This window comes from Lathamus discolor, chromosome W, assembly GCF_037157495.1.
Source record: "Lathamus discolor isolate bLatDis1 chromosome W, bLatDis1.hap1, whole genome shotgun sequence".
Taxonomy (NCBI): domain Eukaryota; kingdom Metazoa; phylum Chordata; class Aves; order Psittaciformes; family Psittacidae; genus Lathamus; species Lathamus discolor.
In genome coordinates this window covers 22,738,194-22,760,486 of record NC_088908.1, presented here as the reverse complement: position 1 = coordinate 22,760,486, position 22,293 = coordinate 22,738,194, and the positions used below count along the sequence as shown (strand labels likewise).

At 42.2% G+C, this 22,293-nt stretch overlaps 1 protein-coding gene across 9 annotated transcripts in view; it reads right to left on the bottom strand.

Annotated features, from left to right (window-relative positions):
- LOC136004208 (nuclear factor of activated T-cells 5-like) overlaps positions 1-22,293 on the bottom strand; it is a 219,307-nt gene that overhangs the window by 37,554 nt on the left and 159,460 nt on the right. For all 9 annotated transcript variants that reach the window (XM_065660496.1, XM_065660498.1, XM_065660497.1 and 6 more), the window contains 6 exons: positions 21,745-21,917; positions 17,610-17,744; positions 17,385-17,437; positions 15,666-15,798; positions 14,962-15,039; positions 12,569-12,717 (listed from right to left, as the gene is read on the bottom strand). In XM_065660496.1, coding sequence (XP_065516568.1) covers positions 12,569-12,717; positions 14,962-15,039; positions 15,666-15,798; positions 17,385-17,437; positions 17,610-17,744; positions 21,745-21,917 — 721 coding nt within the window. The remainder of the gene's footprint in view (positions 1-12,568; positions 12,718-14,961; positions 15,040-15,665; positions 15,799-17,384; positions 17,438-17,609; positions 17,745-21,744; positions 21,918-22,293) is intronic.

Here is a 22,293-nt window from a genome sequence, read left to right as displayed (position 1 = left end):
ACGAACCTGGAACATATTTGGCGACAAGGATAGGATTCTCATACTACAAACACTGTAGGATGAGAACAGGGCTTGGTCAGTGGGGTGTATAGCTGCACCAAGAGATGCTGTTCTGTGTGTATAGGCAGTCAGGACTCCCTCCAGGTGCCCAGTCTAGGACGTGGCCTCTGTAGTGTCTTTTTGTGTCCTCAGTGTCACACCTTTATGGTGGTTCAGTGTAGACACTGTCAGCAAAACTTGGGTTTTTGGGATGTTGTGGTTTAAGCACAGTCGGCAACCCAGAACCACACAACAGCTCGCTCACCCCCCCCCTTCCCAGAGGGATGGAGAGGAGAATTGAAAGAATGCAACTCCCTCAGGGTGAGATAAGAAAAGTCCAGTAACTAAGGTATAACACAAACCACTACTGCTACCACCAATAATAATAATGATAAGGGAAATAACAAGGGAAAAGAATACAACCACTCACCACCTGCCGAGCAATACCCAGCCCGACCTGAGCAGTGATCTAGCCCTTCCAGGTAACTGCCCCCAGTTTATATAATGGGCATGACATGCTGTGGTATGGAATACCTCTTTGGCTAGTTTGGGTCAGGTGTCCTGTCTCTGCTTCCTCCCGGCTTCCCCTCCTCCCTGACAGAGCATGAGACTCACAAAGTCCTTGGTCAGAGTAAACATTACTGAGCAACAACTAAAACCACCGGTGTTATCAGTGTTGTTCCCAGGCTGAAAGTCAAAAACACAGCACTGCACCAGCCACTAAGAAGAAGAAAAATGACTGCGACTTCTGAACTCAGGACAGTATCCACCCCTTATTCCAAACCACTCACATCATGCTCAAATCCCACATTTTCAATACACTATCACTCTTATTTCATATATAAATATATATACATACACATCCACACAGAGAGAGAAAGAGAGAGAGATCATTCCTTAGAGCATGGACCAATCCCTATAAAGTTGCTGAGTCCATCCGGTCCATGATGTCAGGCTCCATCTCTTGTAACAGTCTTTCAGAGCAGCAGAGGCTGTGTGGTGTTGGATCGTTGGAGAACTTGTCTGGTTTCATCAAAGTTCATTCTTTGTTGGGATGATGGTTGGAGGGAAGTCAGGGCCAGTCGCTGGTGACCTGAAGACATCTAGTTGGTGGGCTACAAAAGTGCTATATAGCAGACAACAGCACACAATTGAGTTCATTGGCTGTTTTCCCCCAAAGTCAAATAACCTTCAGGTATACATCGGAATTCCCCATCTTCCCACATTACCCACCAAGTACGTCCGGGACCCTGAGCAAAAGCAATCCCACAAGTGGGATTGCCTGTACCTGAAGCAGGAATAACCCAGACTGTCTTCCCCAGAAAATTCCTTATGTGCACCACAGGAATTTTATCACCTTCTACAGTATGCAAAAGTTCTGACTGGGCTGGGCCAGCCCTGTTGGCAGATCCTCTGGTGTTGACCAACCAGGTGGCTTTCGGTAAATGTGTATCCCAGTGCTTGAAAGTCCCACCACCCATTGCTCTCAGTGTAGTTTTAAACAGCCCATTGTACCATTCAATTTTCCCAGAGGTTGGTGCATGGTAGGGGATGTGATATACCCACTCAATGCCATGCTTTTAGCCCAAATGTCTTTAAGGTTGTTCCAGAAATGAGTCCCATTGTCCAACTCAATTCTCCCTGGGGTGCCGTATCACCACAAAATCTGTTTCTCAAGGCCCAGGATAGTGTTATGGGCAGTGGTGTGGGGCGCAGCGTATGTTTCCAGCCGTCCAGTGGTTGCTTCCACTATGGTAAGCACATGGTGCTTGCTTTGGCTGGTTGGTGGGAGTGTGATACAGTCAGTCTGCCAGGCCTCCCTATATTTATACTTCAGCCATCATCCTCCATACTAAAGAGGCTTTAACCACTTGGCTTGCTTAATTGCAGCACGTGTTTCACACTCATGAATAACCTGGGCAATAGTGTCCATTGTTAAGTCCACCCCTCGATCACAAGCCCATCTGTATGTTGCATATCTGCCCTGATGGCCTGAAGAGTCATGGGCCCAACGGGCCAAAAATAATTCACCCTTACGTTGCCAATCTAAGTCCATCTGAGCCCCTTCAGTCTTAGCATCTTGATCTACTTGCTGGTTGTTCTGGTGTTCCTCAGTGGCCTGACTCTTGGGTACATGAGTATCTACATGGCATACCTTCACCACCAGGTTCTGCACCCAGGCAGTGATATCTTGCCACAGTGCAGCAGCCCAGATCTGTTTACCTCTGTGTTGCCAGTTGCTCTGCTTCCACTGCTGCAACCACCCCCACAGGGCATTTGCCACCATCCATGAGTCATTATAAAGTACTGGCCACTTTTCTCGTTCAGCCATGTCCAAGGCCAGCTGGATGGCTTTCACTTAGGCAAACTGACTCAGTTCACCCTCTCCTTCAGCAGTTTCTGCAACTCATCGTCGGGGACTCCATTCAGCTGCCTTCCATCTCCGATGCTTTCCCACAAAACAGCAGGACCCATCAGTAAACAAGGCATACGGTTTTTCACTTTCTAACAGTTTATTACATGGTGGTTCCTCTAGCACCCATCACCTCCTCCTCTGGTGAGATTCCAAAATATTTGCCCTCAGGCCAGTCCACGATGACTTCTAGAATTCCTGCACAACTGGGATTTCCTATTCAAGCTCGTTCTGTAATTATTGCAGCCCACTTACTTCATGAAGCATCGGTTGCATGATGTGTAGAAGAGACCCTGCCTTTGAATATCCAGCCCAGCACGGGCAACCAGGATGACAGGAGGAGCTGTGCTTCAGTGCCAATCACTTCCGAAGCAGCTCAAACCCCTTCATAGGCTGCCAGTATCTCTTTTTCAGTTGGGGTATAGCTGGCCTCAGATCCTCTGTATCCCCGACTCCAAAAGCCGAGGGGTCAACCTCTAGTCTCCGCTGGAGTTTTCTGACAGAGGCTTCAGGCAGGACCATTCTCCTCAGCTGTGGTGTAGAGTACATTTTTTACACCTGTCTCAGTCCGGACTGGTCCAAGGGCTACTTCATGAACTATCTCTCATTTAATTGGCTCAAAGGCTTGTTGTTGCTCAGGGCCCCATATAAAATCATTCTTCTTCCAGGTCACATGATAGAGAGGGCTTACAATCAAACTGTAATTTGGGATGTGCATTCTCTATAAAACCACAACACCCAAGAATGCTTGTTTCTTTCTTATTAGTTAGTGGAGACATTGCTGTTATCTTGTTGATCAGAGCTGTGGGGATCTGATGACATCCATCTGGCCATTTTATTCCCCAAAACTGAATCTCCTGTGCAGGTCCCTTGACCTTACTCCGTTTTATGGCAAAACTGGCTTTCAGAAGGATTTGGATTATTTTCCTCCCTTTCTCAAAAAATTCTTCAGCTGTAGCAACCCACACGATAATGTCATGTATGTATTGCAAGTGTTTCGGAGCTTGTCCCTTTTCCAGTGCAGTCTGGATCAGTACATGGCAGATGGTATGGCTACATTTTCACCACTGGGGCAGTTGGTTCCAAGTGTACTGGACACCCCTCCAAGTAAAAGCAAAAAGTGGCCTGCACTCCGCTGACAAAGGAATTGAGAACAATGCATTGGCAATATCAATTGTGGCATATCACTTGGCTGCCTTTGACTCCAGTTCATAATGAAGTTCCAGCATGTCCGGTATGGCAGCATTCAATGGTGGTGTGACTTCATTCAGGCCACGATAGTCTACTGTTAGTCTCCACTCTCCATTAAGACTTCTGCAGTGGCCATATAGGGCTTTTAAATGTTAAGCGGGTCCTACTGATCACTCCTTGGCTCTCCAGTCTATGGATCAGCTTATGGATGGGAATCAGGGAGTCTCAGCTGGTGTGATATTGCCATCGGTGCACTGTTGTGGTCGTGACTGGCAGTTGTCCTTCAACCTTCAGCAACCCCACAACTGAAGGATCCTCTGAGTCCAGGCAAGGTGGACAGCTGCTCAGTTTCCTGTCTCCAAAGCAGCAATACAAAAAGCCCATCAGTACCCTTCTGGGTCTTTGAAGTACCCTCTCCTGAAGTAGTCTATGCCAAGAATGCATGGAGCCTCTGGACCAGTCACAATGGGGTGCTTTTGCCATTTCCTCCCAGTCAGGCTGATTTCAGCCTCCAGTACAGTCAACTCTTGGGATCCTCCTGTCACTCCGGAAATATAGAATCATAGAATAGTTAGGGTTGGAAAGGACCTCAAGATCATCTAGTTCCAACCCCCCTGCCATAGGCAGGGACACATCCCACACAAGGCTTCATCCAACCAGGCCTTGAACACCACCAGGGATGGAGCACTCACAACCTCCCTGGGCAACCGATTCCAGTGTCTCACCACCCTAACAGGAAAGAATTTCCTCCTTATATCCAATCTAAACTTCCCCTGTTTAAGTTTTAACCCGTTACCCCTTGTCCTGTCACTACAGTCCCTGATGAAGAGTCCCTCCCCAGCATCCCTATAGGCCCCCTTCAGATACTCTAAGGCTGCTATTAGGTCCCCACGCAGCCTTCTCTTCTCCAGGATGAACAGCCCCAACTTCCTCAACCTATCTTCATACGGGAGGTGCTCCAGTCCCTTGATCATCCTCGTGGCCCTCCTCTGGACTTGTTCCAAGAGTTCCATGTCCTTTTTATGTTGAGGACACCAGAACTGCACCCCTTGACAGCTTGGTGGCATCAGGGTACACTGTGCACCGGTATCTACTAGAGCCTTATACTTCTGTGGGACTGATGTGCCAGGCCATCTGATCCACACAGTCCAGTAAATCAAACTGTTCCCTACGTCTACCTGGCTGGAGGCAGGGCCCCTCTAATAGTCATCACAACATTGGCTACTTACTTCTTGACAGGAATCAGTCTTTATCACAGGAGCTGGAGTAAAAACAGCTCTTCCACTCCATCTGGGAATCTGCTATCCAGAGACTACAGCCGCAGCTTTCATGGGATGATCATCCTTGACCTTTGTTCCCATCTTCAATTCACGCACCCGTTCCTCCAGAGCTGAGGTACGTTTTCCATCCCACTTCCTCATGTCTTTTCCGTGATCCCACAGGTATAACCATAGGGTGGCCTATGGTGTATACCTCCTATATCTTCTCTCTCAAGCAGAAGGATGCCTTTTGTTAATAGCTGAGATGTGGGTTGGTACACATGGGGAGCTGGATAGATGGGATAGATCATCCCTCAATTGTTTCAACCCCTGGGACAGTTCTTCCACAGCTGAAATTATGAAAGAGGTGAGATTGTCTTCGAACTCTCAGAGCTGACGAATCAGTTCATCCACTGTTGGTGGTGCTATATCATTCCGGGTTATTGCTGCCAATGAGTGGGCATATGATGACGGTGCATTCCATATAAATTTATACCACATGGGTCATGTACATTTGACTTCATCTGGATCTATGGGTCCTTTCCTGGCATCCGGCCTGCGATAGATCATCTCTACAATGGCTGATTCCCTCAGAGACTGGATGCCTTTCTCTAGAGTAGTCCACTTAGCTGAATGACTCATAACATCGTTCTTGTATGGATATCTTTCTTTCACAGCTGCCAAGAGCCGCCTCCAAAGGCTGAGGGACTATTTCTCTTTTGCAATTGCTTTCTCAATTCCCCCTTACCCAGAAAGTTATCCCAGCTGCTTGGCTTCTCTACCTGCTAGTTCGTGACCATTGGCCCCATTGTATCAGCAACCAGGTGATGATGTGCTCCCCTGGTTGACGGGTAAAATCTTTTCGCATATTCCTTAGCTCAGTTGATGTCTGGGGTCGAGAAGTCACCTCTTCTTCATCTGATTCACATACTAATAACTCCTGGTTAGATGCTGTCCTGGGTGGTGAGTACATTGTTTCTTCATCTTACTTCATCTTTCTTGCCTCTTTTTCGCTTTTCCCCTTGCGTACAGGGGGAATCGATATTGGCACAAATTTGTCGTCTGGTTTAGCTGCAGTGATTTTCACTGTGGTTAGAGTGGCTGCCGTATCTGTTGTCGGGGTTTGGGTAGCTGCTGTACTTGTCACTGGGGCTGGTGTAGCTGCTGTGCTTGGAGCTGGATTAGCTGTATTGTCTGTGGCAATCTGAGTTTGAGTAGCTGCTGTACTTGTCGCTAGGGTTGGTATAGCTGTTGTGCTTGGAGCTGGAGTACCTGCGCTGTCTGTTGTGGTCAGAGTTTGAGTAGCTGCTGTACTTGTCGCTGGGGCTGGAGTAGCTGCTGTACTTGGAGTAGCTGCGTTATCTGTTGCAGTCTGAGTTTGAGTAGCTTCATGGTCGGTTGCTTTGCCATCAGATCCAGAGACATTTTTTTCCCTTTGAAGGTGCTGGATAAGGTTGAATAGGGCTCTGTAGCATAGGCCAAGCCCCAGCACATTGCCATGATCTGTCTGTCTCTGTTATGACCGGGATGACAACACACCTCATTTAAATGTTTTGCTAATTTTTCTCGATCTTGCACTTGTTCAGTGGTAAAGTTCCAAAGCACTGGAGGGGCCCACTGGCCTAGATACTTGCCCATACTATCCCACACACCGTGCCACTCATGACTGTCCAGCCTCGGGGAAAATCTCTTGGTCCTCCTATATCGTCATCTAACCCTAGACAAGGCCCAAAACCCGACTCTGCTTAACTTCTGAGATCAGACGAGATTGGGCATTTTCAGGGTGGTGTGGCCTTAGGCCATAGGGAAGTGCTGTTAGGTAGGACCCTTATTCCTTTGTGTTTGCAGTGTCTCAGGATGACACCTGTTGAGCAGTGTGTTAAGGCCAGTGTATTTTTGTTGTGGTCGCGTTGAAGTTTTTGTGTAATATACGATCGCTATGTTTCGTAAGAAAGAGTCTCTTGCTGTGGCTCCTCCTGTGGAGCGTCTGGGGTGGACACAGACCGTGGAGCACATTGTGGGGTAAAATAGAAACTTGGATTAATGTAGGACCTGAACCGTGGGGAGCCAAGGACCCCATGGGAGCGTTAAAGTATTGGGGTGAGTTTGTACAAACCCCCCATATCCGCTCGAAGGAGTGACTGAGTCATGCTGGACGCATGGCAGGCTTTTTGCTGTTTGCCTACAAAGGCATGGTAGGTAAGAACACAGAGTTGGAGCAACAAGTAGCAGATTTACATTCAGAGTTAGAAAAGGTAAAAGTAGAAGCACTGTTGCAGAAGCAGACATTTGTAGCCGCTGCAGAGCAGGGTGAGCGACTTGGGAAAAAATGTGCCACCCTAGCAGAAAAATACACTTTTCGCATCGCCAAAGTACAGATCAATAAAAAAGGCACAAAGGCAGTGGGGCCATGAGTCCGTGCTCGTGTCTGATCCTGACTGGGACCCGGAGACATGGGATGGAGATATTTGGGGTACCAGTGAGTCAGAATCAAATACCGATGATGAGGCAGATGTGAAAAAGAGGAAGGAGCCTGCGGAACTCCTGTGTTTAAACGGAAGAGGATTACTGGGACAAACAGACAAGAGCAGACAAATTGATAGACTATAGTCTCGAGAAGATTAAGAATTTATTGGATAAGTACAAGCAGAGGCCAGGAGAGAAACCCCAGAACTGGCTAGTTTGCCTCACGGACGAAGGAGCAGATACTGCATTGCTAGACGGGGTAGATGAGAAAAAATTAATGGGACTCACCTCTGATCTGTATGTACAATCTGCATTATGTCGTATAGGGGACCAAAATAGTGTCACCATGGTTGCAGTAGTTGGAGGGGGTATGTCAGACCGATATACTAATGATGGTGCCTGGACGCCTGTGGCTAAAGAGTGGACCACTTTACAGCAAGCATGCCAACTACTTAAAGTAGAAGGCATGAAACTAGCCGTCTTAGGGGGATCTCCTGAGCTTTATATGCAACAGCTCTTAATTCCTGGAATGTGGAACACACTTTTAGAGGGATGTCCACCAGGATGGAATCACAGAATCACAGAATCCCAAGGGTTGGAAGGGACCTAAAAAGATCATCTAGTCCAACCCCCCTGCAAGAGCAGGGTAACCTACAGTACATCACACAGGAACTTGTCCAGGCGGGCCCTGAATATCTCCAGTGTAGGAGACTCCACAACCCCCCTGGGCAACCTGTTCCAGTGCTCTGTCACTCTTACAGTAAAGAAGTTCTTCCTGATGTTAACGTGGAACTTCCTATGCTCCAGTTTACACCCATTGCCCCTTGTCCTATCACTGGATATCACTGAAAAAAGCCTAGCTCCATCATCCTGACACCTACCCTTTACATATTTGTAAACATTGATGAGGTCACCCCTCAGTCTCCTCTTCTCCAAGCTAAAGAGACCCAGCTCCCTCAGCCTCTCCTCATAAGGGAGATGTTCCACTCCCTTAATCATCTTTGTGGCTCTGCGCTGGACTCCTTCAAGCAATTCCCTGTCCTTCTTGAACAGAGGGGCCCAGAACTGGACGCAATATTCCAGATGCGGCCTCACCAAGGCTGAGTAGAGCATCTTATACCCATACTACTATCAGAACAAGGAAACCCCACTGAACAAGTGATTGAAAAGCTAAGCCAATTAGGGGATTTACCAGGACTGGGCTTAGACAAAGCGGCTCAGGACCAGGGGAGAGTAGGTAAGGGGGAGAAACAACCCAGTACCCATGCAACTGACAGAGGAGAGCCGAGGAAGCAGACTTGGCTGTTCCAGTTACTTCTAAACCATGGGGTCAGCAAGGATGAAATAGATGGTATGCCCATACAAGTGCTTTGGTGGATGGCCCAAAACCCACGGAATAAGCAAGCACAGAAAATAGAATACCCTGGGTTTTAGGGAAACCTGATATCCTGTCTTTTGGACCAACTATCCCATCTGCCCCCCTCTATCCCTGGGAGGAAATGCAACAGGTAGAAAGGGATGCCCAACCCCATGTAAAAAGTGAATAGGAAACAGACCAAGCCCCCATACCGGAATGCCATGTGTTATGATGCGACCCTTGTCCCTTCACCACATCTGGGGGTCAAGTGGGGTGGACACAGGGGCAGAGGTCACAATAATACACGGTAATCCAGATAAAACCTGGGGAATGACTGCCCCCGTGTGGGGGCTAGGTGACCAACCAGTAGTAGGGAAACAGACCAGACTAAAGTTGCAAATTGGTGATTGGGATCCCCATGAACACTTAGTTATAGTTGCCTCAACTGGAGAATATATAATTGGCATGGATATTTTATGGGGTGCCACACTGGAAATTAATGGTACCTATTGGGCTTTTGGTACCATGTGGTGGCTACATGCCAGAGCTATTACCATAGGGCTGATACAGCAGGAAGCAGATATCCCTGTAGCCACAGAAATAGTGAAGCTCAAGCAATATAAGATTCCAGAAGGAGATGCAGAGATTCAGGCTATTATCAATGATTTGCTAAGCACCAGTGTTGTCCAGTACACACACTCCCCATTTAATAGCCCCATATGGCCTGTAAAGAAGCCCAATGGCAGCTGGCAGATGACTGTAGATTATTAAGCAGTGAATAAAAAGACACCCCCTTATAATGGCTGCAGTCCCCGAGGTGGAAACATTAGTACATCAAATCCAGGCCCATCCGGGAACATGGTATGCTGTAATCGACGTGGCAAATGCTTTTTTTACAATCCCTGTTCTCCATGCTGCCCAAGATCAATTTGCATTTATTTGGGGTGGCAACCAGTATACTTTTACTCGTCTTCCCCAGGGCTATAAACATAGTCCTACTTTTTGTCACCAAGCCATCCATCGGACATTGATATGCCACGTTATGCCTAATGAAGTGCAAATCCTGCAATATATAGATGGCATCCTGATCCAGGACAGTATCCTGGAACAGGTGCAACACAAATTAGATGCAGTAACTGTGTTGCTGCAACAGGATGGGTAGGAAATTAATTTGAGGAAAATACAAGGGCCTGCACAAGAGGTGAAATATTTGGGTATTACCTGGACCTGAGGGATACAGCAGATTCCTGAAAAGGCTTTATCAAGCATAAAAACCTGCCCCCCCCCCCCCCCGAGGATAAAAAGGGGGTACAGCATTTTCTTGGCACGGTAGGGCATTGGAGATCCTATGTGCCTGGTTTAGCCGTGCTTCTTAAACCACTGTACAGAATAACTCAAAAAAAGGCCCAGTTTAAGTGGGGGCCCGAGCAGCAGGATGCCTTTGAGAAAACCCGTGCAGCCATACAGGAACATAGAATCATAGAATGATTGTTCATAACATATGGAGTTATACCCCTGCAGCCAGGGCAGGTAGAACTACAATGTAACCTTGGAAAGGGATGTAGCTTTATGGAGCCTATGGCAACTACAAGAAGGGCAGAAAAGACCCCTAGGATTCTGGTCACGCCATCTGACGGGTGCTGAGGGCAGATATACTGCTTTTGAAAAGGCACTGCTGGCAGTATAACTGGGCACTTCTTAACACAGAGGCCAGGACCATGGGCCACATGAGGTGATTATACAAACAGATGTGCCTGTGGTTACATGGGCATTGGCCCCCGTTTGCCACAAACAAAACAGGACATGCACAAGAGGCAACCATCGTTAAAATGAAATGGTATATTCAGGAAAGGGCAAAACCAGGACTGAAAGGAGTCCACCAATTACATGAGTTAGTAAGTCAAGGGCTAAATCAACAGGACAAGATGCCTTGTGTTTAAGTACCACCACTCCACAGAACCCGTTTACGACATGTCTGGTCGGCGTTCCCCTTACAGCAAGAGGAATGGGAGAACTCTGCAGCTTGACTGTTGCAAAAGATGCCTGTCCAAGCACTGGACTCTTGCCGCATCTAGCACACCTGGGAAAGTCTCCCGTGTTACCTCCTGAGGAACTAAGAATTTTAGGGACTCTGAATGCAGATAACTGTACCTTGTTCAAATTTACTAGTATGAAGAATGACACTGTCACATGGTGGATGAATGCCACCCAACCATGGTACCATAATGCATCTCATTGGTGCAATCAGATGACAACTGACTGAACGATGAGTTTTTCCACACATATGACCTTGCCTGAAGGCATTTTCTTCATATGTGGTGACCGCACGTGGGCCAGAATCCCCAAGGGGATCAAGGGTGGCCCTTACACACCTGGCAGGCTTACTTTGTTATCACCCAATATAACTGTTTCAATGTGGTCGCAACAGAACTGTACACATAATCACATACCCCGAGATGTACATGCATTTGGTCCAGATTATAAGGACACTGTTGAATTTTGGGATACCACCTAGATTATAGCAGCATCATGATTAGCACCTGGAGTAGCTAGCACTCAGGTGCTCACTAATTTTAATAAGTTAAGCTGTTGGCTGTCCAAATTTAGTAACGCAACGAGTACAGCCATTTCTGATTTATTAATTTATGTAGACAGCATACAGCATGCTACACTACAAAATAGGGCAGCAATTGGTTTATTGCTTTTAGTACATAAGCATGGGTATCAAGACTTTGACAGGGTACGTTGCATGAATTTAAGTGACCGCTCCAGTTCAATACATGCACAAACACAAAAGTTAAAGACCCTCACTAGCCACCTAGCAGAAAACACTAGGTGGAACCCCTTTCAGGGATGGATGTGGGGGTGTGGGACTGGCTGTGAAAAGCTGTTATATTATTATTAGTAGTAGGCATTGGGGTTTTACGCATTTTATGTTGTGTTCCTTGTCTTTTAGCACTAATCTGTTCCCTTATAGACAGTATATTATATAAAACTGTAATATGGCTGGTAGAATATTGGCGTGTTCCAACCATGGACCACACGATGGCATGTGTCAGAGACAACAGATAATGGTCTGTAGTGAAACACACAAGAATAAAAAAGTACTGTTTGGCATGGATTCTGGGAACATAACTCTGAAAATAGGGAAGTTAGCCAACCCGGAAAACCGCTGTTAGCGCAAAGGAGTCTTATACCAGTAAATATCTGTTCACACACTGGCCATGCGTGTGCTGATGTTGCAACTGGCAATTTTCCACTCCAACCCGAGAGGGGATATAAGGACCTGTGCAGGGACGGACAGGTGAGAAGGTCAGATGCACATCTTGATTCAGGGCATGCCCTGACAACACACTGCCTACCACCCCTCCAACCAGGCATCATGTTCCATCTCCCTCTCGGCGGTATCCCATGCAACCAGGGGTTGGTATGTATATAACTTGCTTCGTGTTAGTGTATATTTGCTTTGCATTAGTAGCACAATAAATAGACTAGAGCATCTGATTGCTTATATTGTGTTTGGTGTCCAGTCTTTGTACACGGGAATCCTATGAAGCTGGAACAGTGTCACAGGACAAGAAAAAAAAAAAAAAAACATAGTATCGCTAACCAATCAATCTTGGAATTGAGACTGAAACAAGGTAAGTTACTTTCAGAGGAAATTATTGTTGATAATTATTAAATAGTTAATCACTCTCTGCTCTCTGTGATTGTATGTTATGCCCAGAACAACCTCAGACATGTCATTTTTCCTGTGTGTTATTCTTCTCCATTATTAGAACCTGGAGTGATGGGTAGATATAACTAATAAAGCTACAGTCTTCAAATCACAATCAAACTTACCTTGAAGACAGGAGGAGATCTTTCTTCTGCACTTACTTCCATTGGAGCCACATCTTCATTCTTAATCATACTGCTTGGCATGAATGGAGTTATCAAGGCACTAGGAAGAATGTTGACCTTCTCCAGGTTACAGCCAGTGGCCTTCACTACTGCAGTCACACATAAAAATAAAGGAAGGGCAATGGATTGTTAAGATCCACTATAAAGAGGGTGGGTTTCTAATGGTGGCCTGCTTGCCATTTTACTTTTCTAGCCTTACCATAAGAGCTCTCAACCTCATACAAGTGCAAACACTTTAATACTTCAAATAAATCTAGAAAACCTTCAAAGGTTATTTTTAAGTCTAACAGAAGTACCATAGTTTTGGTTTTCTTCCATTTCATATCTTTCTAGACCGAGGACAGCTTGAACTACATAGAAGCTTAAGACATCTTTCCACAAATTTTCACATTCTAAACTTTACAGCGCTTTTAACTGTACAACTTCTCTATTTAATTTTGAAAATTGTCTGGTTTCAGATAATCATGTGAACAGAGTGCTCAAAGCATTCAGACTGTATTTTTATTCTGTTAAAGGAATAATGAAGCAAAACCTTGATAAACCTGCATGCCAGCTCTGTAACAAGAGCAAGTTGTAATTTTGCCTTTGCAGTGCCTATTTTTTTCAAATTTTTAAACTAGAAAGGTGGCTTCTTAAAATTAAATAGATCTTTTTAGCTTTAATTTTCATTTTTCCTGATCCACATAAAAAAAATATTAAGCTATCTTCGCTGTAAATGAAATTAACTTTCTTGATTTCAAATACTGCTGAAATTGAGCTTAAAACAAACCAATGGGAAAGCCTGTAAAAAGCATAGTTCCATACATACTTTTAAATAAATTAGAGGATCGATCTTCAACAGAAAGCACCTCACTGGATCCCCACCTGGCCTTTATCACTTCAGAACAGTGAGGAAGGACAGGCTGAGGCATATACAGAGACAAAGTACATAAAGCAGAAAAAACAAATCATGAACTGCTTGGTTCATGGTCAACCTAGAACAGAATAGGTACAGGAATGAGCCTTCAAAATGAGCTGGCTAGCAGAAAACCCACACAAGAAAGTAAATTAAGATTCATCACATAAATGAAATGAAGAACATGAAGCAACAGAAATAGCATATTTTATGAACAGCAGATATTCTTCCAAAGCAGTTGGTATCTTCTCTTGGTTAAGCCTCCATACTTAATTAGTCAGATGTCAAGCTTGCCCCGATACATAACTTACAATTTTCCTCATCTTTTTGATCTTGCTACTAGAAGTCTTACCAGTCCTTTTATTATCTTGTTTCATTGTCCTAAATATTTCTGCACATTTCTCTCCCAAGTATTCTCTGCAGGTTTAAACTCATTATATCTTGTATTATCCTCCCTAACAAGTTGTAAAATCAACTTGTAAATATATCCCCTGCCAAGACCAAGCTATTAACTTCAAACATGAGCTTCATGATTTTAACCTGAAGTTATAGATTCCTATCAAACTTGTGATCACATTGTTAATTTGCTTACCTTCAACCTGCTTTCACCAGAGCAGGCTATGGAAATTTCCATTAATTGTTGTATACTACCATAGTTTTAACAGTCAACTTAGAAACATTTGCTTCCTCTACTTTATTTCACTATCAGAAGGATCAATTCAATTTACACTTAAAAACCAGGCAAACCTAAAACTTGCTACCTTGGAACAAAACAACAAACTTTGCATGGAATGAATGGGTCAGAAAAAAAAAAGCAAAGGGAAAAAAAAAAAAGATGACAGAGAAAACAAAGGGGAGGGGGGAAGGAAAAAAAAAAAAAAGAAAACCAAACAAACCCACAACAACTCACTTAAGGGAATTAAGTTGAAATTGCCAGAATTAGCATTCTTAATTAGACCCACTGAAAGCAGTCTCATAAAACCACTGGACAGCTTCCAAAATATACCAGTTGGTATGTTCGTGCTTTCAGTACTCAATTCTTTCCCATCACTACCTTTATGTATGTTTTTTTATTAAATTCACACTAAACTCTTTCTAAATCCTTTGTACTGACTTCCATCTTAGGCTTCTTTCTTTTTTCTTCTTCACTTGCAATCATATTAAATGAAGTTTAGACTGCAGGGCCTGAGGCATGAAAAATTAATACAAAACCCACCCACAACTATTTTTTGCAGGTTTTATTTTATACTAGCTCATGTTAAAATATACTTAAAGGAATACTGTTATAAAGGAAAATATTCAGAATCAGAAAACAAACCTCACTGTAAGAATATGGACAGATTTTATCAGCACAAACTTATCTTCACAGGACATCTGATTCATTTCTCCAAGTTTATAGTTAAACTATTAACAACAATGATAAGAATCAATTTAGTACCTTTTATAGCCTCTTCAAAAGAACAATGTTGGGTTGGGCTGGAGATTTCCTTCTTCACATTAACATTCAGAGTACCAGCTGTTCAGACAAAACACATTTAGAACTTCCTTATGGTAAAACAGCAAACAAGCAAAAAAAACCCAAGCAAACTGAACCGGTTACTTATATCTTAAAGAAACTGAGGTTCTTTGAAACCCAAACAAGCTTTTGGACTGTGTATTTGTCATGGTTTAAGCCCAGCAGGTAACTCAGAACCATGCAGCCGCTCACTCACTTAGAGCTGACTGCTACAGCTGAACCCAGAACAGAATTGTAATATAGATAAACACAAATATAATGATATGGTCAAACTTCAACTTTCCTCAGGATAAAGCTTGATGCCATTTTTTCTTTGTATTTGGTGCACTGTATATAATGTCTTTTTTCTTACTCAGCTTCATTTTGAACCTTAGACTAAAAATGGATGCTACTTTATAAGAACAGCTGTCTCCATGCAGCTGAAATTTGAGATACTTGCCATGCAAATGAGAAAAGCCAAGCCTTTAGATTTTATTATTTAACAGAGCAAACATCACCAGTAAGACAAGTTTTAAAAGATCTATATTACTTAACATTTCTGTTGTATGGACTAAATACTATGAAATCAAAACCAAGATGTTTTGCAGGTAAAATTGCCCCTTCCTCCAGTTTTCTATTTCACATACATGTGTCTGGAGTGTACGTAAATGGTTGCACATCATGCGATCTTCCAGCATTGGTTACCACATATATTCCCACAGAAACAGCTGAGGTTATTTGCTGGTCATGATATGGTGGCACCTTCACAATAAGGTGATTCTGCAATTCAAAAATAATTTAAAAATCACATTAGAAACCTTATTTCATTATTATTTACCTTTGTAAGCTTAAATAATAGGTTTAAACTAACAATAGTGTGTGTGCCTTTAACAAAGTAGAATAGGCCAAACTGTTCTAACTTGCTAACACATAGAGAGAAAGAAATGTTTGGCTGATGGGAAGGAACATCACAGGACTGATATCAACTAAGGAGACAGTAAATAAGACAAAGGATGCCAGCCTTCAAGACAGCAGAGTGGCACGCAGCATGGGGTGAGACTGGAACAGAACAGAAGCAAGGACATACCAACTGCTAACTCAGCACTAGGACCTTGTGAGCATGTGCAAGCACTGAGATCATTCAGTAAACACAGTGAGGAAGATTGTCAGCAACCACCAGAGACCCCCACTCAGCAAGAAAGCACATGCACAATTAGAATGCAAATATTATAAATAGATCTCGGGAATCTCATGAATATGTAAACAATTTCCTGGAAACACTGTAAATATGCACGAGTATACTAAATATATAGCTGCTGTCGGCAAGTATTGGGTGTGCTCACCTTTGCAAAACTATTTGTGTGTGCACCCAGTGCTGCAATAAAGAATGCTGCTTTCTAAAACTCCAAATTGAGTCTTAGAGAGTTTCTCTGACCAACTTCTACAGTAACACCTTAATTGTATCATATCCATCAAAACAGAGAAACAGACTGATAAAACACCATAAAAAGCAAAGATATTGGGGGAGATGTGATCAAGTTGCACTTTCAGTGAACTGATAACTAACTAGTACTAGAAGAGAGATTTGAATAATTTGCCTTTATGATGCTCATTGGCAACCTATAATCCAAATGGAAAGACATATAAAGTCCAGTACCTTAAGCATAAGCTTATGCATAACATGCCTTACTGAACTGCAGTTTGCCATCAAATTCTGCTGGACTCAGATACTTCATGTTCTGCCAACTCAGGTCTCTGTTCAGTGTGATCAGATGGACGATGCCATTTCATGCTACACCTAAGCGGATTTAACACTGAGCAGACATCAAAAATAGGCCTGCAGTCATTCACCAACAGGAATAGCGATGAGGGATCTGTCTATTCCCCAGCTATGCACTAATTTCAGTCCAATAGTCCATAAAGACACTTAGTTGTGGCAAAAAGAAGAAACAAATATTTTGTAAAACATTTCTGAGTGGAACAGAAATCCAGCCATGTATAAATACTATAGTGTACAAAATATAATTCCACTCAATAGAAATCTAATGTGTCCTTATGAAAGCTACTGGAAAAACTGCATTAGGCCTTTAAATTCCATTGTATATAAGGGCAAAGACTTGCTTCATATACCACACTCCTACTGTGATATCTGAATTCTCAGTTAGAAATTAAGCAGTTATACTTGTGTGAACTCAAACCAATGATATTCTACCAGATTCACGAAAGAACTTATTTGAAGAAAAGGAATATTATTTCTAGAAATGCATAGGAAGAGGGAAAGGCTTATTTTTCTTTGGAAAAAGTCAGTGGTTTTTTCTTATTAAAATATAACAGTATTAACACCACAACTAACAAAACAGAAGTACCTGATGAAATAATTCCATGTCTATTTCAGCTTCTGCCTTCCATGAATTCTCATCTAAATGAAAGTTAAAAAGCAGAATTTATTTTGCATCCATATAAAGCCATTTTTTTAGTGCCTTTGATTCTACTTGCCAGTTTGGTCTCTACAACTAAATTTTATCACCCAATGTAAACCCGAGCATCATGCTCTCTTCAGTACCTCAAGCTGTTATTGCTTTCACACTAACCAGAAATGTTCTCCTGGAAAATCACTTTTGTTCCCTTTAGAAAGTTCTTGCCAATCAGAAAAACTTCTTCTTCACCCTTCACTGAACAACTGTGCAGACTTTTCTTTAGGATCTCTGGAACACCTGCTGGTTGAGCTGCAATTGAAAGAAAACCCCATAGTTTGAAATCAAGAAAATATCAACATCCAAACCAAAAAGCTTTTACTTACAGGATTATAAAGGAAAGAACAAAATAATTCCTCAGCTTCTTCCTTTACTATATCATTCATGAAAAAGTTTTTCAGACAATAACCATTTCTATTATTTCCTCACTAAATGTGATGGCCTCAAAAATCACACTTAAAGAAATGATCCACTAATAATATTTTCCCTTTTCTCCTGCACTTATTAAATCCTCAAAATGAAATTTTCAGTGTTTGAGCTAAAGCTCAAGAAAATTTGGTTGCATAATTTCCTGGCATAGAGAGCTATAAACAAATTCATCAGCCCTTAGATACAGCTGAAGCACACCTTCAAATCTATCCTTAAGGTTAAAAAAAGAAAAAAGAGTAACAAGAAGCTTTTTTGTTCTTGTATGCAAAAGGGTATAAGTAGTAATTCTCATGTTACCTGGGTTTGTTTTTTTTTACATGACATAGCTTTCTGGCTGGTACAAAAACTAAACCAGGTCTTGGAGCAACCTGGTCTAGTGGAAAGTGTCTCTGCCCATGGCAGGGGGTTGGAACTGGATGTTCTTTAAGGTCCCTTCCAACATGAACCATTCTGTGATCCTGTGACTTTCTAGACCTATATACTTCAATACAAATCTGTGCAAGAGTCACATGTTCATAGTTGGGGATTATAGCAATTTATATCCTATGAACTATCAAAGAGAATGAAGCCTACAGATCTACATGCCTGGAAACCTCTGCCTCTCAGCCAGCAATTCAGATGATGATTTGTATAACACACATTACAAATTGTCTTTGCTGCAAACTATTCCTATGCTTCATAAAGCATAAATCAAGTAAGACCACATGTTAAATGAAAATGAGCACCAAAGACAATTTAAATAGACATGCATTTTAAAATAAAGTACTTTGTCACATTTAATATTATATAAAATAATTACAGTTTCTAATAAAGGTTTCTCAACCACCATTTCTATTCACCACAAAATCCTAATGGCATAAGCTTGTACTTGTGCTTTGCACTTGTGTGACCCACTTTTAGTGTTTAATAATAATATTCTCTGGGCTTACTACAGAAAAGGACATACATACTGTAACACTCAAAATTATTTAATAACCTTTCAGAAAGGATCTTTCTACACATGGTGCAGTGGGTTCCTAGGCAACTGTTATACAACTACTAAATACACTCAAGGCACATGAACATCTGAAAAGAGTAACTGGATTTAGGTTTGCTAGCAAGTGAACAAAGCCTATTTAAAACACAGACCTTAAATAAAGAGCCTACATCTGCTCAAGGCCTTTCCTATGGTTTTAGGAATATTACTGCAGCTTTGACAACAATATTAGTGACAAAACACAAGATAAGCGGGCTGTGATGACTGATAATGTAAACCTCATTATGAGAAAGTACAGTACACATCTGTAGCAAGATGTGTGCAGCAAATAAACAAGGTACAATGTGCCTGAGAAGATGATTTATATAAGCAAGTAACTTAATAAACAACATTTTATGCCATATGGATCAGCCAGTATGTACATACCAGCACAGTTTGGTTGGCTATGGTCTACTGGAAATCACTGTAACTTCAGTGTAAGTCAAAAAGCAGAAGCACAGAACCCTTGGAAGAGTCTCAAGAATTCCCCTCAACCTTCACATGACAATTAGTTTTACCCACACTATTCATCAAAGACACGAGTCTAACCAGAGTATTTTATTTGTTTGGTTTAGGCTTCCAGCAATGGAGATGCTATGAAATTCCTGGGCAATCTCCTGGCAACTTACACAATTAGGAAGAATTTCTTATCAACTGATCAAACCCCAGCTTGCTAAAAACTAAACTAATTTACTCTTTATTGTAATTTTGGATTTTTAGAACTTTATTTATTGAAGGATAACCTTCCTTCCTCCCTTCCTTCTGCCCTCCCTCCCTCCTTCCCTTCTTCCTTCCTTTTCTTCTAATGGCCTTAGCGTGTCATCCCTCTCACATATTCTGCTTTTTACTCACTGCCCATATCTCCAAATATAACTAGTTACAGGTATAAACAGCTGCACTCAACAGAGAATAAAGACTACAAGGGACCTTTATAAGCCAGTACTGGAATGGCCTTACAAACAAGCTAAGTAGGAATTGCATCAAATACAGCATTTTTAGCTAAACAGCCTATTTTAAAATCAGTCTCTAAAACATCTCAGACATTCAGCTTCTACCTAACAAGAGCAAGTTTTGGATTGTTATGAGCTTAAGAAAACACCACATGATTTCTATTCCCATTTATGCTGTGATTTAAATAACTTTAACCAGTAAGTTAATGATACAAACAAAATGTATACAGATAGAGCTTTTAGTGATTTTATAGAAAATGTTTTTTTTCTTAAATCTGAAAATTAATGCCAGATACTACAATGCTGCCCTGACTGAAATGGAGCTACACAGACAACCACAGACCTAGCAAACATACTTATGTATTTTCCAACAACATAAATGTCTAAATCTGAATGCTCCATCAGTTCAAACAACACTGGGAAAAGAAAGATTTAGCAAAAAGTGGCAGGAGAGGAAAAGAGAAGGATGGGAACACCTCAAGTTCTGGAAGGAAACCCCAAACATCAAACTACTGCCTAAAGCATAGAACATGGGTGAGGAGAGGAGGAGACTCCTCCCTTGCATCAGCAATGACACATATTTGTTTATCGGCCTTTTCAGGGTTTCTACAGGGTTCCTGCTCTCCCCGAGTCTTGCATAGAGATTCTCTGCAAGAGCAGAAGAGTGGAAAAAGGAACAGACCACATGCCACGTCTGCCAAATTGCTTGCTGCCTGCAGCACTAGAACTGCATAGTGGTAACTGATGTGGAAGCTCATGTGATATTATCTCCTCTTCCAATCTGTTCTTTCGTTGGCAACAAAGCTGCAGTTTCTGATGAGTTGACACAATAGGTACTGACAGGGTTCAGAAAAAGAAAAAAACCCCACCAAACCAAATAACTTTTTATACAATGGAAAGAGCACAACACAAGGAGATTTTGCATAACCATACTATGATTCCACATGTGGAGAAAAAGCTCTCCTATCTTCTTGTTCATGAAGAAATATCAGTAACCCCATCAACAGCTGTATTAAACACATTTCCCTATTTTTTCTCTTTGACAGATGAGCAGAATTCCCCATAGCTGGAAGCTGCTACAGACTCCACAGACACAGGCAGCTCCTGATGTACTGCGGCCTCCTCTGATTTCATTTTTCCTGTTCAGCATAACTGAACCAGTCAATGCAGCCATCTGTACTCAGTGCTAAACAGACCATTTTAATAAAGAGCTATAAACAGTTTAATTCTTGCACTGAACCAGAACAGATTCAGCCTCTGGCCCAACAAAGTACCAAAACTGCTCACTAACTCATTAGAAGTCCTTTTGGTCACTGAAAGCTGACCAAAGTGAATGTGACAATACAGAAAATATTAAAACTTATCTCAAAAAAGTCATATAATAAGTTCAAATCAATCATGACAAGAACACCCTGACTTTTTAAAAGGCAAAAATTCATTTAATAAAAGATGAGGAAATTCATAACTACTTTTAAATACCAGTCAGTCATTTAACACCTCACCCCTAATAAAAATTAATACATGTGATCTTTACTGTAAGAGTGGTGAGGCACTGGAATGGGTTGCCCAAGGAAGTTGTGAATGCTCCATCCCTGGCGGTGTTCAAGGCCAGGTTGGACAAAGCCTTGGGTGACATGGCTTAGTGTGAGGCAACCCTGCCCATGGCAGGGGGGTTGGAACTAGATGATCTTAAGGTCCTTTCCAACCCTAACTATTCTATGATTCTATGATCTTAGCCATAGCAATTCTAAAATAGTCACAGCTTAACATTGGGGTGTTTTTTTTCCTAAGGCATATTTATGGCAATCATACTAAAACCCAGAGTCCTCTAATACCAGCTTTTTATTTTGATACTTACTGCACAAAATCGGGGAAGAAGGTGTCTGAAGAGTCAAAGTTGAACCATCTTTGCGAGTGATGTTAACACGAAATACCAGCCTAGCACGTGTACTCTTTTTCTTTGAGCCAGCAATCCCTATCCTAGCTTCAACATCAGCATTTCTCAGCTTCAGTATTCCCACGCAATCAACCCTAACAACAGAAAACAGTGGAGTTTAATAGTTTAATATGTTCAGCATCTTTAACAGTCTTTCAACTAATTACATAGGCCATAAGTCAAAACTCTAAGTAATTAATGGAATATATATATTTTTTTTTTTACATGAAATTTCTATGTGAACTTTCTCATTACATAGCTTGGCTTTCAATTCAACCCTACATATTTTGGATGATGAATTATAGGAGGGAGGAATAATAAAGCAGCATGAATAAAACAGAAAATGCAATGTAACAAAGCCCTTCTGGTAAGCATTCAATTTATAACCACAGGTCTTCACCCTTCCATTCCTGTGTCTAGATCTGGGTTTGTAGGATTATTACTACAAAATATTCTGCATTCACTTATAGC